This window comes from Carassius carassius, chromosome 9, assembly GCF_963082965.1.
Source record: "Carassius carassius chromosome 9, fCarCar2.1, whole genome shotgun sequence".
NCBI classification, from domain to species: domain Eukaryota; kingdom Metazoa; phylum Chordata; class Actinopteri; order Cypriniformes; family Cyprinidae; genus Carassius; species Carassius carassius.
This window is the reverse complement of record NC_081763.1, coordinates 27,310,731-27,327,632: the sequence shown is the minus strand read 5'-3', so window position 1 is coordinate 27,327,632 and position 16,902 is coordinate 27,310,731. Positions and strand designations below refer to the sequence as shown.

The 16,902-nt window shown below is 36.3% G+C and overlaps 2 protein-coding genes across 2 annotated transcripts; both read left to right on the top strand.

Annotated features, from left to right (window-relative positions):
• The first annotated feature begins 1,925 nt into the window (after window positions 1–1,925).
• On the top strand, window positions 1,926–4,614 carry LOC132148651 (prostaglandin E2 receptor EP1 subtype-like). Its single transcript, XM_059557351.1, has 2 exons — window positions 1,926–3,010; window positions 4,128–4,614. The coding sequence occupies exons 1-2, from the start codon at window positions 2,120–2,122 to the stop codon at window positions 4,374–4,376; spliced, it is 1,140 nt and encodes a 379-aa protein (XP_059413334.1). The 5' UTR covers window positions 1,926–2,119; the 3' UTR covers window positions 4,377–4,614.
• A 1,075-nt stretch (window positions 4,615–5,689) lies between these two features.
• Window positions 5,690–16,135, top strand: LOC132149474 (long-chain fatty acid transport protein 1-like). The gene is made up of 13 exons (XM_059558741.1): window positions 5,690–6,030; window positions 6,173–6,340; window positions 7,716–8,110; window positions 8,187–8,351; window positions 11,026–11,095; window positions 11,191–11,282; window positions 11,439–11,548; window positions 12,321–12,530; window positions 12,623–12,749; window positions 13,076–13,213; window positions 13,404–13,568; window positions 14,497–14,643; window positions 15,262–16,135. Exons 2-13 carry the CDS (start codon window positions 6,174–6,176, stop codon window positions 15,417–15,419), a joined length of 1,944 nt encoding a protein of 647 aa, XP_059414724.1. The 5' UTR covers window positions 5,690–6,030; window position 6,173; the 3' UTR covers window positions 15,420–16,135.
• Window positions 16,136–16,902: the final 767 nt, after the last annotated feature.

Sequence of the window (16,902 nt, the reverse complement as noted above, 5' to 3'; positions counted from 1 at the left end):
ATTTAATGGACCTTAGCTAATATTAACTAACAATGAACAGATGTATTTTCTATTAACTAATGTTAACAAAAATTAATGTACTGCTCTTGGTTAGCTGATTTTAGTAAATGCATTAACTAATGATAACTAATGGCATCTTAGTATAGTGTTAACCTTAAATTCTTTTAAAATGTTAGCGTTAAAATATATATAAATATATACACTGTATATGTGGTTATCTCAAGCTTTATGTTTTCAAAAAGCTGGATATAAATCCAAAAAGTAGTCAGGCTGAATTGGTCATTTTAAACTATATTATATCATGGAAGTCAGTTTTATGGATCAGAACAGCTATAGCAATTTCCCCTTGAGATAAAACAATTTCATTCAGTGAGCCAGCATAAATTTTGCTATGGGTGCCTTTCCTTAAGTATGATTCCAGTCCTGAATTTTAATGTAGACCTCAGCAGTGTATACAGAGTCTGAATTGCTCTCTTTAAATTAGTCTACTGTTTTTAAATGCTTCTGCTTCAATGATTTCCATTTGTAAACTGCTTTTGGTAAAAGTCTCTGTTATAAAGCTGGTTTTAAAATCAAGTAGTCAGGGTGATTGGGTCATTTTAAATCATATCGCGGAAGACAATTTTATGGATCAGAACAGCTAGCAATTGCCCCTTGAGATAAAACAGATTTCACTCTATATTTTGTAAATGTTAGTTCAACACAATGTGAAAACCACTGCGAACACACAACATAAACTTGTGCCTCCCAGAACAAATCTAATGTTAGCAAACAAATTCGGGGGAGAGAACATGACAAGAGAGTAAATTAAGACAGCAGAAGGTGAGAAAAGTGCTGGAGGTAAAGGAGGATAATGGAAGGATTTTTGGCAGAGCAGCAGGGGAACGGGCTACTTTCCCTCCTGGCAAATGGCAATGAATCAATAAAAAATAAACAACACTTTCCCTTTAATTCAGCCAATAGTAAAAAGTATGTATACCAGTATTTATTTATTTCCTATAACTCAGTCCTTAATAATTCAAGGACATTTGTAGCAGGTGGGGTTTCTCAGAAGAGGCAATGCATCCTCAAACAAATAATTGGATGAACAAATAATCAACAGCACAAACATAAAACAAAATAAATATTAGCAATTTGACATGAAGAAGTGTCTAAAGCTCTCACTTTCATAAAACAATATTGAGGTGGCATCTCTTTTGCCTCCCTCGAGCTCACTGTGTTCATAGAGCAGCTTGTGAATGATTACGCTGTCAGTGCAGTAATGCTGTATTGTCTTGTTCCTTGTTTATTGCTATTTATATATTCCCTGTCCTTGTACCTTCTACGTTTAATTAAATGTAGCATCGTTCGTCTGTTACAGTACAGCCAAAGTATCTTTAGTGTAAAAACGTAACATTAACTAAAACTAAAACCATAAAACATTTCCATTACTTGAAATAAAATAAACATTAACACAAATAAAATATAAAAACTTGACTTATTCTATTTAAAAAAACAAAAGAAAAAGAACTAAAACTAAAATTTTATTTTAAAAAACAGTAAATATAAAGATTTTATCTAAATTAACATATACTACATAAAATTTTTATTAATATTACAGTATACTAAAATAACACTGGAGTAGATAAATCTATCTTTCATTTAGGTGAATATAACGGATTTCCAGATAAATAAATAAAATATATATATATATATATATATATATATATATATATATATTTTTTTTTTTGTCTTTAAAATGACTTAACATATTTTTTTGTCACATTTATATAAAAAAATTGTTTAATTCTTATGCCAAGCTTATTCAGTTGTGTCTTCCTGTAAGTAATATTTGGACACATATTTGGACACATTCAGTGAACCAGCATACATTTTGCTATGAAAAAGGTGCCAGTGTTTTCCTCAAGTATGATTCTAGTGCTGAATTTTAATGTAGACTTCAGCAGTGAATACAGAGTCTGAATTGCTGTCTTTTAATTATTCTACTTGCAGCAATATTAGATGAATCCCTTCTTGCTGACCACAATAAAGCTCCTAGCAGGAGCATCCCTGAAGAGAAACGTTCATCGCAGCTTCCTGTGACTACGCTCGCCTGTAAGGATTTCCTGACCGTCACAGTATGGACAATCTCTTCACCTCTTCCTTCCCTGTTAAATGCCAGAACTCTAGAGACTGTAATCTCACTACTGCCTGTCCTGATAACCAAACTGGAAACTCCACATCTCCAGCTCTGGTTAACCCTCCAGCATTTGGGATGTCCTACTTCACCATGACCCTCGGCGCACTCTCTAATCTAACCGCGCTTGCAATCCTAGCCCATTCCTACGCCCGCTTCCGCCGACGAGCCAAAGCTCCTTTTCTACTGCTGGCTTCAGCCCTGCTTCTAAGCGACCTGGCCGGTCATGTGATCACAGGGGCTTTGGCACTTCATCTCCATCTTGGGAGGGTGAAGCATTACAGGGCGGCATTAATAATGGAGCCTCCACAGGTTTACTGCAAATTATTTGGCAGTTGCATGGTGTTTTTCGGCCTTTGCCCTCTGCTGCTAGGCAGTGCGATGGCAGTGGAGCGCTGCATAGGCATAACACGACCTCTCCTGCACCCGGCAGTCGTCACCATGACACGTGTCCGCCTCACCGTGCTGCTGATCACCTTGACGGCTCTCATTTTGGCAGGACTCCCTCTGCTTAACGTGGGCAGCTACCAACCACAGTTCCCTGGCACCTGGTGTTTCTTACCTGTTAACAATCTGATCTCCATCGCTGATGCCAGCCTCTCTCTGGCTTTTTCCACACTGGGGCTTGTAACATTGACCATCTCAGTTGTGTCTAATACTATAAGTGGGCTGAAGTTGCTCCAGGCAAGGTTTAAGGACCGTTGTGTTAAGTCAAGCGCTGCGAGGAGACGTGGATCTTTCTCATCTTCGTCTCTGCACTCCCTGGATGTGGAGATGATGACGCAGCTGGCTGCCATAACAGTGGTCTCCTGTGTCTGTTGGAGTCCTTTTCTTGTGAGTACACTGTAAAAAATAAAATATCATCTGTGAAATTTACATTACAAATGCCAGTCTGCTGGTTTTTGGCTGCTAGAACGGAAACAATTGCTATAACTGTACCATAAGAAATATGTTTTTTTTTACATATTGAACTTACATTTATAGTAAAAATAAACTTATATGTAATTCAATAAGTGTCATTACGTTAACTGACAAAACACAGAGGGTTATGAAAAAGTTTAATTTCCACAATCCTATATATATATATATATACACACACACACACACCTCCACACACACACACACAGAGAGAGAGAGAGAGAAACACATACATATATAAATACCCTGACCCTGGACCACATAAGCAGTCTTAAGTCTACATTTTTCGAAATTGAGATTTATACCTAATCTGAAAACTGAATAAATAATATTTCCATTGATGTATGGTTTATTAGGATCTGATAATATTTGGCCAAGATACAACTATTTGAAATTTGGAATCTGAGGGTGCAAAAAAAAAATCTTACGAATGTCCAAATTAAGTTCTTAGCAAAGCATATTACTAATCAGGAATTAAGTTTTGATATATTTACAATAGGAGATTTATAAAATATTTTCATTGAACGTGAGCTTTACTTAATCTCCTAATGATTTTTGGCATAGAAGAAACATCTAAATATACCCCAGTGACTTAAGACTGGTCTTGTGATCCAGGGTCACATATGTCATACAAATGAAAAACATTCACTTAAAAAAACATTTGATGTAACATAAACCCTAATGTATCTAATTGTTGAGAAAAATTAAGAAGAAACGGTTATTTTAATGAAAAACAAATGATAAGTGTCACCTAAAGTATCAAGCAGCATAACGGGCTGTTTTTTACGGCTAACATATCTAAAAGCAAATAACACCGGAAGCTTTGCACATTGGAGAAATGGGCGCACCATCATACTAAGGTGGATAGTACGGGAACATACCATTAACCAATTAACAGGTTTTTACAGTCTTTTACCGTTAAAATACTATCAATTTTTACATTGTGAGGTGTTGTGCATTTGATAAAACACTTATGTGTCACTTCATTTGTGAATCTCTAGACTGTTTGACCGTTTTCCTCTTCGTTTCACAGATTTACATCCTCATGTCCGTTAGCAGGTTTTATGAAGGAACCAGAGGGCCGAGGCATCAGTGTGAGAAGCTGCTTCTCTTGGCTCTGCGTTTGGCGAGCTGGAACCAGATTCTGGACCCGTGGGTTTACATCCTCCTGCGGAGAGCGGTTCTGCGCAGACTCCTTCAGCTGCTGCAGCCGGACAGAGTCCTGTTCACACAGAGCAGCTCCTACAGAGACTCACACAGAAAGCAGATCAGCTTACACTGATTACAGACTTGTTTACACTTGTTCACGTGTGGTCACTCATCAAAAATACTGTGGGAAAATTATTATTTTTCCTTATAAAGGAAGAATGTTAAAAGTATATCTTAGAAAATTAAATGAAATGTAAGAAAAGGTCCCTTAAGTGTACATTACTTTGAGAGAGAACACTTTCATGACTGTTTAAGTATGCCTTTAAAAAGTGCAATTTGTAATAATGCAGAATTTAAACGTTTTACTTTAAAGTACATTTTACATCATTGTTTTATCTTTTATTAATAAAAACGTATTCTGATGTGTTGAGATAAAGATCAGCTGACTGCATTTTACGTACATTAACAATTCATGTAGCATGAAATTAAACATCTGAAAACATTCTGTATTATTGCACCTTTATTTTTTTATAGTAGCTATATTATTTATTATTTCTGTAATAAGTAAACTTATTCTGTAAGAAATATGCTATAGGCTACTTCTTTTTTTCACAAGGTTTGACTTTAAAGTTTTCAAAAATTACTATAGTATCCATCAAAATACTATAGTTATAGCAAAAAAATGTATTAAAATAAATTAAGTATTACTTGGATGCTACAATCTTGGCTTTATTGATAGTTTGTGACACATGCAATTTTGCTAATCATTCATCAAAGGCACCACAGAAATGTCAGCAGTAAAACATCTACATTTATATGAAAAAAAAAAATATTATTTTTAATATAGAATATTCAGTTTTTAAATATTCAGTTTTTAAATATTACTATATATTTACTTTATAATTAGTATGTATAATTATAACATAATATATAAATAATAGTAAAATTATTATTATCATTATATGTTTTACTTTAACTGGTACATTTAAGTACATTAGCATTAAACCTGTCATTTACTGTCACAAAATGTAGTGCATGAAAGTTACAGTGATGTCTTTACTATACATTTTACATCATTGTTTTATCTTTTTTTTAATAAAAACGTATTATCCTGAAGTGTTGAGCTAAAGATCAGCTGACTGCATTTTACGCACAATTAATTATTGCATGCTAAATTATATAAATTAATTCTGTTGATCAAAAAACAGCTAGTGAGTAAATTATGATAGTATTTTTTGGGGAGGGGGGGTAATTCATATTTTTGATTTGTTGGTCAAAAAACAATTGACTTGATTTTTTTTTTTTTTTTAAGATTAAAAAATCGCTTGTGTGTCACACGTTGTTTAAATACGTAAATAAAAATAGTAAATAACATAACCACGAACAATCATTTCATTTTTAACAGTATTACCGACACGACGAGCTCCACACTTTTATTGTGAAAACCACTCTCCTCTCAGCCATTTTGGAAAGCTTTCACACCAGCTCAGGCTTCAATCATGTTTCTCCAAACAGTCAGTCAGTGGTTGTTTGTTAGTAAACACGTAGTTTGTCGAAAAGGTGCTGCACGTGAAGAGAAGATATTTACTGACTAGTGAACTTCTGAATGTAACAGACTATAGTAGCAAGTTCTCCCGCCCTGTGCTCTCGGACGCTCGTCTTACTTTCATAGGGGTCTGTAAGTTTGGACATAACTGTGTTCAGTCAACCTCCTCTAACTGCACAGCAAGGTCGTCCAATGTCTTGACAGACCAGGGCTGGCTGAACTATATATCTCTCAACCATAGGTAAGCTTTCATGGCTGTTTTATTGCTTTATGATACCGCCGTAAACCATCAGCAGACACGTTGTGTGAATATCTAAGTGGAGACTTTGCTTCGCTGCTGTGTCTGTGACTGATAGGTGATGCTCAGCATGTACCTGTTTTAGGATGCACTATGTGGCGAGTGGCTCCCTGTCCTTGGGTTCCCTGGGACTGCTCCGTCTGTTTGGGGCATGCTGGTCCTGGAGCCTCGCGGCAGGTCTGGGTGTTTATTTAGGAACAGGAGGCTGGCGGTACCTGTATGTGGTGGTTCGTACGGCTAAAAGGGACATCAAGTGAGTGACTGATGTTTTGGATCTCACATCAACTACAAATTATGTCCTGCTGAAAAAAAATAAACTGAAACCAGTCTAAGCTGATTGGCTGGTTTTACCTGGTTTGCAGGCGTGGAAGACCAGCATAAACCAGCTAAGACATAAATGTATTTATTTATTTTTAGCAGAAGTTCTTTTAAAGTCAGCATTTTACCTTAAAACCAGAAATGTACCCTATCTATTTTCTAAATGCATTTAAGTGCATGTTTGAATTTTAGAAGAAGAAAAATTGGCCAGGTAATGAATATTTTGAAAATTGAAAATTTCTTCATCTTCTGGTGAAGTTACAGGCTTCTCTCTGGTGACTTATGCAGGACATCTTCAATAATTTTGTCCTCATAAACTCCTCCCCTTACCCTTACAATTGCCTGGAAGCTCGCATTCAAATCTGCTTTCATCCAATCAACAACCAGCCCATAGACCCAAGTCGCTGCCTTGTGTTATTTTTCTTTTCGATAATCCATTTTACTCTGATTCACATCACAATGTGGATAAAATATCTGTCATTAGACTAGCTTCTTCTGTTTCTGAATTACCCCCCCCCCCCCCCCCCCCCCCCCCAAAATGCTATCATAATTTACTAACTACCACTATGTACTCATGCACTATGTACTCAATCAGATAATGTATGAATCATATAAAGCTATTTTGTCATTCATAATCAGTCTGATTGCCCCTCCACCTTCACTACGTAATTAAAGGTTATTTAAGTGCATCATCCGGGTATTTAAAGTGCACTTTTTCTTTTTGGAATTTTCAGTGTGAATGCACTACTCGCACTATTTATAATAAAAACGTCATAGAATAGTGCGTAAGTACGCGATTTGGGATGCACCTACTGTCTACTTAACCTGTATGAAACTTTTTTTCTACTGTGAAACTTGGAAATTAAAATTCAGCATGCAATAAAAATTGACCCTATTATTTCATTTTATTTTTTATTTATTTTTGCATGTCAGTGGTCTTGTTGTAAACAGTAAATCCATGCAATTTTTCATGCGTAATATCTATGCATAATGTAATAACTTTCTCTTCAATGTCTGTTTTGTGCCAACTTTGAGTTGGGTTGCAAATTTGGTTATGAAAGCAAAGAACTGCTGCCACGTTAACAAAATCATGTGGAATATGCATGAGGGAATCTTTCCTTCTCAGACGGAATTCTCAATTGTGTGGATTCCTATTGAAATGACTGGATTTCGGCCACAAAAATTTGCATAATAGAGTTAAATGTGACAGAGCCTTTAATAACACTTATTAACATGACTTTGAATATTCAAATAAGAGCTATGAAAGATGTGAAAATGACTTACCGATTTCTCCTTCTCTTGTCCATCAGCGGTCTTTACGTGCTGCTGAGGGTTAAACTGGCATTATGGCTTCATATTCGTAACCGAAACACCATACCCTCCATCTTTTCCAAAACCGTGGCTCGGCACCCAGACAAACCTGCGCTTGTGTATGAAGCCACTGGGGAAACGTGGACTTTCTCTCAGTTAGATCAGATCTCCAATGCTGTGGCCCACTGGGCACTGAGCCAGGGTTGGACCTCAGGAGATGTGGTGGCACTATTCATGGAGAGCCGGCCGCTCCAAGTGGCACTCTGGCTCGGCTTGGCTAAAGTAGGCGTGGAGGCCGCACTCATCAACTTCAACCTCCGACGGGATTCACTCCTGCACTGCATGGGTGTTTCAGCATCCAGAGCGCTGGTTTTTGGAGCAGAGCTAGCAGATGGTGAGTCTACAGCATTCACTTTGGCTTGTACCTGGATCATGCAACTAATTGCACATGCCTCCCTGTGTGTATGTAGCCGTGTCTGAAGTGAGCTTCTCTTTGAGTGAGACCATGGTGCGGTTCAGCACAGGAGACCTCAGACCAGACCAGATGGCTGCTCTGAAATGTCACCCCCTCGACTACATCCTGGCATCTGCCCCTCGAAACCCACCACCCTGTACCGTGTCCAAGGGCTTCAATGGTGAGTTTTACAGTATTACAAGGTTTTAGCTGTAGAGCAGAGTTTTCAAATACATGTATAATGTGTCAGATATAGCTTGTGGAGCAGTCTGGAATGACTTGAGGAAAAACGATGTTTAATCTATTAAAAGGGTCATGAATTGATCAATCCAATTTTCCTTAAAAACATATCGCAAGTAACTCAAAACTTGATGTTAGTCCAAAAACAGCTATTATTGAAACAACGCTGTCAAATGATTAGTTTTTTTTTAACTTCCAAGGTTTAAATTACGTTAATAGAGATGCATACGTTAGCACAAGACTGCCTGCTCAGACACAGATCAACACATATTCATCTCTTGCACGTGTTTGTGAAGTAAGAGATACCACAGCAGCAACACTTGGAATAAAAATAGATTTCGATTTTATAAATGTTGTTATGATTTTAGTTGTGGAAGAACATCGTCTTTGCATGCCTTGAACACAAGCACACCTTTAATGAAAAATGGATGGGATTGTAATGCTGCAACACACAAGCATGCATTTCAATTCTAAACCTTGATCTGTTATAAATGATTGTTTTGAAATGTAAGGACGCGTGTAGTCGGCTGTTCTGTCTCAGAATTGTTTATTTCGTTTATTTGTTAAGCAAAATCAAGTCTTTAACTCAACAGTCATATTCATACTGTTCCTTTCAATAGCATGAAAAAATAAACTGATATTCAAGTTGTGATTATATAAAGCGATCGAATAACTTTTCCTCTTATTATTGTTCAAAGGGTTTTTATTATTAACAAAAACATTTTCATTACTTCTGGATTAAAACATTAACTGAATATCAACTTTTATTTCAGCTAGTGGCTGAGGCAACATTTTCATTTTGTTAAAGTACTAAAATAATTAAAGCTAAACGTAATAAAAACTGTTAAAAAACAAATAATACACAACAAAATGACTAATATTTGATTACTCAGTCAGCTCAGTTCAGCTTGAGTCTTGCTCTCGTTAAAATCACAGAGACCTTCTGTAATGCTAAATTAATCTCTCAGTGTTCCTGTGGCTCAGTGGTAGAGCATTGCATTAGGAAAATGTAGCCTGAATGCACTGTAAGTCGCTTTGGATAAAAGCGTCTGCTAAATGCATAAAATTTATATTGTGTCTGCATTTTTTACGCTGCGTGTAAACCCACATCTTTTTGACCTACGGGAACACCAAGTTGTTACCATTTAAAAAAAAAAAAAGAAAAGGTGGCCTGTATGTTTAAAATGACACTTTGACACTCCTGCTAGAGGTTGTGGACCGTCTGAGGGACGGATCAGGTGGCATTATTAGCATCTTTATGGGCACATTTCTTTGACTATCAGTGCACTGGCGTGTTACATTTATTTCATGTCTCATACTTTTACGATCTCTGGTGTTGCAGTTTTGTAGCAAAATTTTCTGTTGTGAGCCATTATTAAGGTTTTTATGGAGATAAGTTTGAAACTTCTAGATAATTAGTGGACTTGGAATTGGTGGACAGACAGTATTAGAATGACGTATAAGCATCGTCTGTTTATCCTGGTGGCTAGTTTTGTTATTATTATCATTATTATTATTTGTATGTAAAGTATATTTCTGATGTCCTCCCTTCCAATAAGAAAATATTCCACCTCTCCAAGACTGAATTTTTCCTAGATTCATTAGAAAATATGTCAGATTATACCTATTACACAAGTCATTATGAGAACACTTGAGAATGTGCTGCTGGCAGTGGAACTGCTTCCTGTGCAGAATAGCCCTGAATCAGTCACAAGGTAACATATTAATTAGATTTTAAATTTGCAAGTCATAGAGATCTATCAGCTCAGATAAATGTATCCACTTGTAGGAAGTGACCATGATTTATCAAGTGATCCTCAATTTTGTCAAGAGGTCTTTTGATGATACAAGACAATAATCTGATTGAAGACAAGCGTCTGAGTGAGAAAGATAAGAGTCAGACAGATAATATAGACAAATAAATATTTGAATGTCAGAATCTTTCAGAATTTAAAAATGTCAGAGTAGCATATGTCTGATACTATAAAGAAATATTATATGCTATTGCTTTTATAATAATATTAAGTAAATGGATGTCAAAATTATTAGATGTTTAATAAATGTCAATGTTTAGTGTGACACGATCCTTCTAATGATTGATTTATTCTAATGATCAATGCTGCTCAGGAAATATTTCTTATCAATGTTGATAACACCATGATACAGGTTTCTTTAGTGAATAGAAAGTTCGAAAGAACAGCATTTGTTTGAATCCCAAACTTTTGAACATTAGTGTGAACAACAGTTGTTACTTTATCAATCATACATTCCATTTCCATTTTCCAGTGTGAAAAACAAATTACCTAAAGGTCATATTTATTATATTTTTTGTTTTTTAATTAAATTTTTTATTAAATTGACTGCTAATAGTTCAGACATGTTGACTTATTTAATAATGTGATGATAAAAGGATGGAACCTGCTGAAGTAAATATTCTGAAATGTTCATAATTTCTCATTGTGTGTTCGGTTTATGTTTTTAAACATAGTAAGCTATAAATCCTGCACGCTAGACAGTTAGCAGTAATCTAGTAGTCCAGGTTTCACCCATGTTATATGTTGTAGATTTTTTTACATTTATTAATTTAGCAGACATTTTCCCTCTTTCTCTCACAGATCGTTTGTTCTATATCTACACTTCTGGCACCACAGGACTCCCTAAAGCTGCTATAGTGGTGCACAGTCGGTAACCTGCTCGCAGCCACCTCACATACTGTACATAAATCACTGAGAGAAATACTTTCATAAACTGAGCTTACATAAACTGCTTCTGTCTCCTAGATATTACAGGATTGCTGCTTTCGGCTACCATTCTTTTCGAATGCGGCCAGACGACGTCATGTATGACTGTTTACCCCTCTACCATTCAGCAGGTATATTGCATGTCACAGTTGCTAACTTTACAGACTCCTTGTCTTTCTATGAAGACATTGTAAACTGTCAGAAGATGTTGGTTCCAAACATACAGTTGCAGATTTTACAAATAGCTCAACGCATGCTGTACGTCTGTTGAATTTACTCTTTAACAGGTAATATTATGGGGGTGGGCCAGTGTCTGATCCACGGTTTGACCGTGGTGGTCAAGAAGAAGTTCTCTGCAAGTCGCTTCTGGGAAGACTGCATCAAACATAACTGCACTGTAAGGCATCTATATTTGGGTCATTATCAACAAAGATTTACTTTAATGAGCAATTCATACTTTCCTTGTACTTTAAATACTTTTTTGCTTTAAAGACATCTTTTCCAAAACCTTTTTTTATTTTATTTTAAAGAGACATGCGGAGGTTTGGGGGTCACCAAGGGTCCTCTATGTGAAATTAGTTACTTTTCTATGGTTATCTTGTCACATAATGACAGAATGGCTTCCTGTTTGTTGGTTATTTACAGTTACATTTATGATTTTAGCAGACACTTACATCCAAAAGCAACTTAAAAAAGCAATCAGTCAAGGAGCTAACAATAATCATAATATTCAATGCCAGGTTTATTTGACAACTAAATGGGGAAGCAAGCAAGAAGAGAATTGTGTGTGTGTGTGTGTGTGTGTGTGTGCGCGCGTGCGTGCGTGTGTGCGCGCGTGCATGCGTGTGTGTGCGCGTGCGTGCGTGTGTGTGTGTAAGTGCATTGGTTTAAGGTTGGAGGGAGATATGAAACTGACATTAATTTTAATTAATGCCAAATGGATTGTAAAATAGAATTGAAAACTATATATATATATATATATATAATTTTTTTTTGTAATAATTGCTTTTTTAATGTTCTTTTAAATAATAGATCTGGAGAATGATTTATTCATACCTATCTTAATGATTAATTGTTAATGAATGAGTAAACGGAGTGATAAAAATAAACTGCTCCGTATAGATAGTTCGTACTTTTACAGCCATCAGGTTTTTCTCCCTTTCTTGCAGGTTGTGCAGTACATAGGAGAGATTTGCCGTTATTTGCTGTCCCAGCCTGTGCGCCCCTCTGAGCGACAGCACCGGGTGCGTTTAGCCGTGGGAAATGGGCTACGGCCAAGCGTGTGGGAGGCTTTCATGGAGCGTTTTGGAGTAAAACAAATCGGCGAGTTCTATGGAGCCACCGAGTGTAACTGCAGCATTGCTAATATGGATGGCAAGGTCAAGTATCAGTGTTGTTCTGAGAACATTAAATTGCAATTATCAGTTGTAACCAGTAACTGAATGGTAAGAACTCACTCTCAACACTGAAGGTCGGAGCTTGTGGGTTTAACAGTCGCATTCTGCCAAATGTGTACCCCATCCGACTGGTGAAAGTGAACGAGGACACCATGGAACTGGTTCGGGACAAGCAGGGACTGTGTGTGCCTTGCCGACCTGGTGCGTTCACAGCTGAGTACTCTTTGGATTGCTGAATATATGCAAATGAAATAGGCTTCACATGATTTTAGATCTAATCTTTTTAATATAAGTCTTTTCTTCAATTATTTTAAAATGTATTTGGGTTACATCAAATATCAAATTAAATGGCTTTAAAGTTAGTTTGTTTAAAAAAAGACAAGCACTCTTATCAAGTAAAAATGGTTATTATTTGAGTGCATCCCACTTGAACAATGTACAAAATAATCAATAGTCATTTTCCTCCCACACATTTCTTTTGTGATCTTATCATGGATTTTTCTCTATGTATCGACTTCCACTCACAGGAGAGCCTGGGCTTTTGGTGGGGAGAATAAATCAGGAGGATCCTCTGCGTCGGTTTGATGGGTACGCTAGTCAGGATGCCACCAGGAAGAAGATCGCCTACAATGTATTCAAGAAAAACGACTCCGCTTATCTGTCAGGTGCACCTTTAACACACTGCAAAGAAACATTTTATTCTCCTTGATGATACTGTTATTTTTCTTCAACACATTTCTGGCAACTTATGAAATTGGCTGCCAGCCATGTCTCGGGGAACTTTTAGTGTCAGGGATATATAACCTATGTATGCACCACCCAGTAAACTTATTTTGTTGGCATGGTGTCTCTCAGGTGATGTTTTAGTTATGGACGAGCTAGGATACATGTACTTCCGGGACCGAAGTGGTGATACGTTTCGCTGTAAAGGTGAGAACGTGTCCACTACTGAAGTGGAGGGAACACTGAGCAGCCTGCTGGGACAAACTGATGTAGCAGTGTTTGGAGTTAATGTACCAGGTGAGACAGATAAAGCAACTTTTGTCCTAAAGTTCCCAGGACCTATAATTCCAAGTAGGGCTGTGCAAAAAATCTAATGTGATTTTCATGCACATCTCATCAGTAAAGACGCTCCTGTAATTAGAAGTATATCTCCAGCACGTGTGTTCGGATCAGGGTTGCCAGGTTTTCACAACAAATCCTGCCCAGTTGCTTCTAAAAACTAGTCCAAAACTAGTCCAATCGCGCTTCCAGGAGGTTCCCCCGATAAAAATTGCTTCCCGGGGTTACAATATAAGTTTTTTTTAGCAGGGTTGCCTTGGTAAAATTCGCATTTTAGGTGCTAAATATCACGTTATTTGTATTGGCGACCCGCGGACATGAAAAACTACCACAGACTTGGCAACACTGGTTGGCATTTACTACACCGAGCCGTAATTCACTGAAAATCTACACAAAATCGATGTTAAAATCGCAGGCGATTCTTTGTTGATTTTGAAAACGATTTTGTGTTAGTTGTCGGTAGACTACGGCTCTGTGTAGTAACTGCCGCTCCACCTGAACCAGTGTTGCCAAGTCTGCGATTGTTTTTCATGTCCGCGATTTGAAGCAACCCCAATACAAATAACGTGATATTTAGCCCCTAAAATGCTAATTTTACCAAGGCAACCCTTCCAAAAAATTTCTATTTTAACCCTGGGAAGCAATTTTTATCGGGGAACCTCCTTGGAAACGCGATTGAGCTAGTTTTGGACTAGTTTTAAGAAGCAACTGGGCAGGATTTGTTGTGAAAACCTGGCAACCCTGATCCGAACGTACGTGCTGGAGATAAACTTCTAATCACAGGAGCATCTTTACTGATGAGATGCGCATGAAAATCGCATTCGATTTTTTGCACAGCCCTAATTCCAAGTGTTTATCATCACATACAGTGTGTGTGTGTGTGTAGGTGTGGAGGGAAAGGCTGGAATGGCTGCCATCGCTGACTCCACAGGAAACTTTAACTGTAATTCTTTCCTGAAAGAGGTTCAGCATGCTCTTCCTCCATACGCACGGCCAGTATTTCTACGCATCTCCCCATGTGTAGATACCACAGGTGAGGAAAGATCTCCAGATGCCATACAGCCTGGAATGGATTATATGTAAAGTATTACGCCACATATACTGTCTAAAATTAAGCAACACTGTGAATATCACAATGATTAATGTGTATTTATTGAGCTATTAAGGTTTCAAACCAATTACTTTTGCAAACCTAGTCTCACAAATTGCAAATATGAGCGCATTAAGAAAGAGATTTATCTCTTTTTTTTTTTTAAACTTCACTCAAACTGTCTGTTTTAAAGAATCGATTTCTCATCATCATTTAAAAATATTCACGGAAATCTCTGCATAACGTTTCTTATATATTAAAATGTTTTAGTATAAAATGTGAACATTTTAGTTAATGACTACATATTACCATAGGTAAAATTAAAATAAATGATTAAGTGCATAGTGTTGATTATTTAAACTAGATTTTAACTGGATTATTATTATTTTTTATTTTTTTTTGGACAAGTATGGGGTCAATGTATGGGTTATATTTAAATAAAATACATAATTACTCATTTAAAAAAAAAAAATATTTAAATGATATAATTTGAAAAAAATCATGATCATGAATATTAATATGCATGCTGTGAGCTGATTTCCTACTCTTAACTATTCACAGGAACATTTAAAATTCAGAAGACCAGATTGCAGAGGGAAGGATACGATCCACGGCTTACAACTGACCAGATCTACTTTCTGAACTCCAGAGTAGGCCGTTATGAACTTGTGACTGAGGAGATGTACAATGCTTTTGAAGATGGCAGCATATCCCTTTGAGACAAAGAAGAAAGGTAGTCTGAACCTACCTGGTCTTCTAACCCGTGAACGCACAGTGCACAATGCAACAGAACCCACTCCGATTTGTTCTGCTAGTATTTAGACACTTTGTTGCATTTACATTTTGGTTTAAATTAATAGTACTGCTTTTGAACAGGTTTCTTCAGTTTCGTAGCCTACTAAACTGTCTTCACAATGACAAACTGAATATTTGATAAGCATTAGATGAGACCGTGAGAGAGAATTATTTGAATTTGTTATTCTGATTTTATAGTAGTGTACAGGTGTGAAAATATACGTGCACTCCCAATTTAACCAGTTTAGTAAATAACTCATCCACTAAAGCCAGCAGGATCAAAGATGAAACTCCACTGTCTGGATTAGACTTAAACCACTACAAACCAGCTGGTTGAATACTTTTTGATCCTGAAATGATGAAAATGAGTGTATGTTAACAGACATGAGATTTTTACTACATGAATATTGCTAAAACTCCAAAGTGACTTTTAGAAAGCTGAAAGATATCATTGTAAAGAGCTACGACAATGTGCCTTAGATTTTACCTCCTCAAGCTTTACCCATGTGTGATTTGATGAGATGAAATGCCTGATACTGATATGTGAACAAAGACGTTTTGAAAGTTAAAACAGTGTAATAACATTCATTTACTTCACTTCTGAACGATTAAAATAATTAATAATTTTTACTGAAAACTCCTCTTTTCTGATTGTAATCTCCTGACATAAACGTTCCATGTTGTTGAAGGATGGGTCATATTTAAATAATATAACTTATATATATATATATATATATATATATATATATATATATATATATATATATATATATAAAATACAAACATTTTAAGTTATGTAATTCTTACTAGGGCTGTCACAAATTCAGATTTTCAATACACTCATTTCTAATTTTATAATGCTGACACTGACATTTACTTTGTTAAATCTCACAAAAAAAAAATTTTAAGGCTCATATTTAAAGTAATAATAATAATTTAAATGTTATAATTCTTATTAGGGCTGTCACAATATCAGATTTTCACTACACGATTACCGAGCCCAGTCTCATGAAAATGCGTATAAATTATACACTAAATAAAAACAAAAAATTGTATCGATACGCAAAAATGGAGTTTAGCATGCATATGATACGCATGTGTTTTGCGTGCACATAATATGCAGTTTCCGCATGCATACGATACAAACTTTGTTTCCATGCAATTTGATTTGCAGGTTTCACATACATATGATACGCATCTACCCCACAACCCTAAACCTGCCCATCGCGTAGCATATGCACGCCAAAGTCCATTTTTGCGTGTCAATATCACAAGTTTTCATTTTTATTTGCCGTACTATTTATACGCACTTGAAATCAGGTTAGATTATCACGACCAAAATAATTCTCAATAACAGTATAACTGCAATGTCTACAGATTTTTTTTTTTAAGCAATCAGTCAAATTC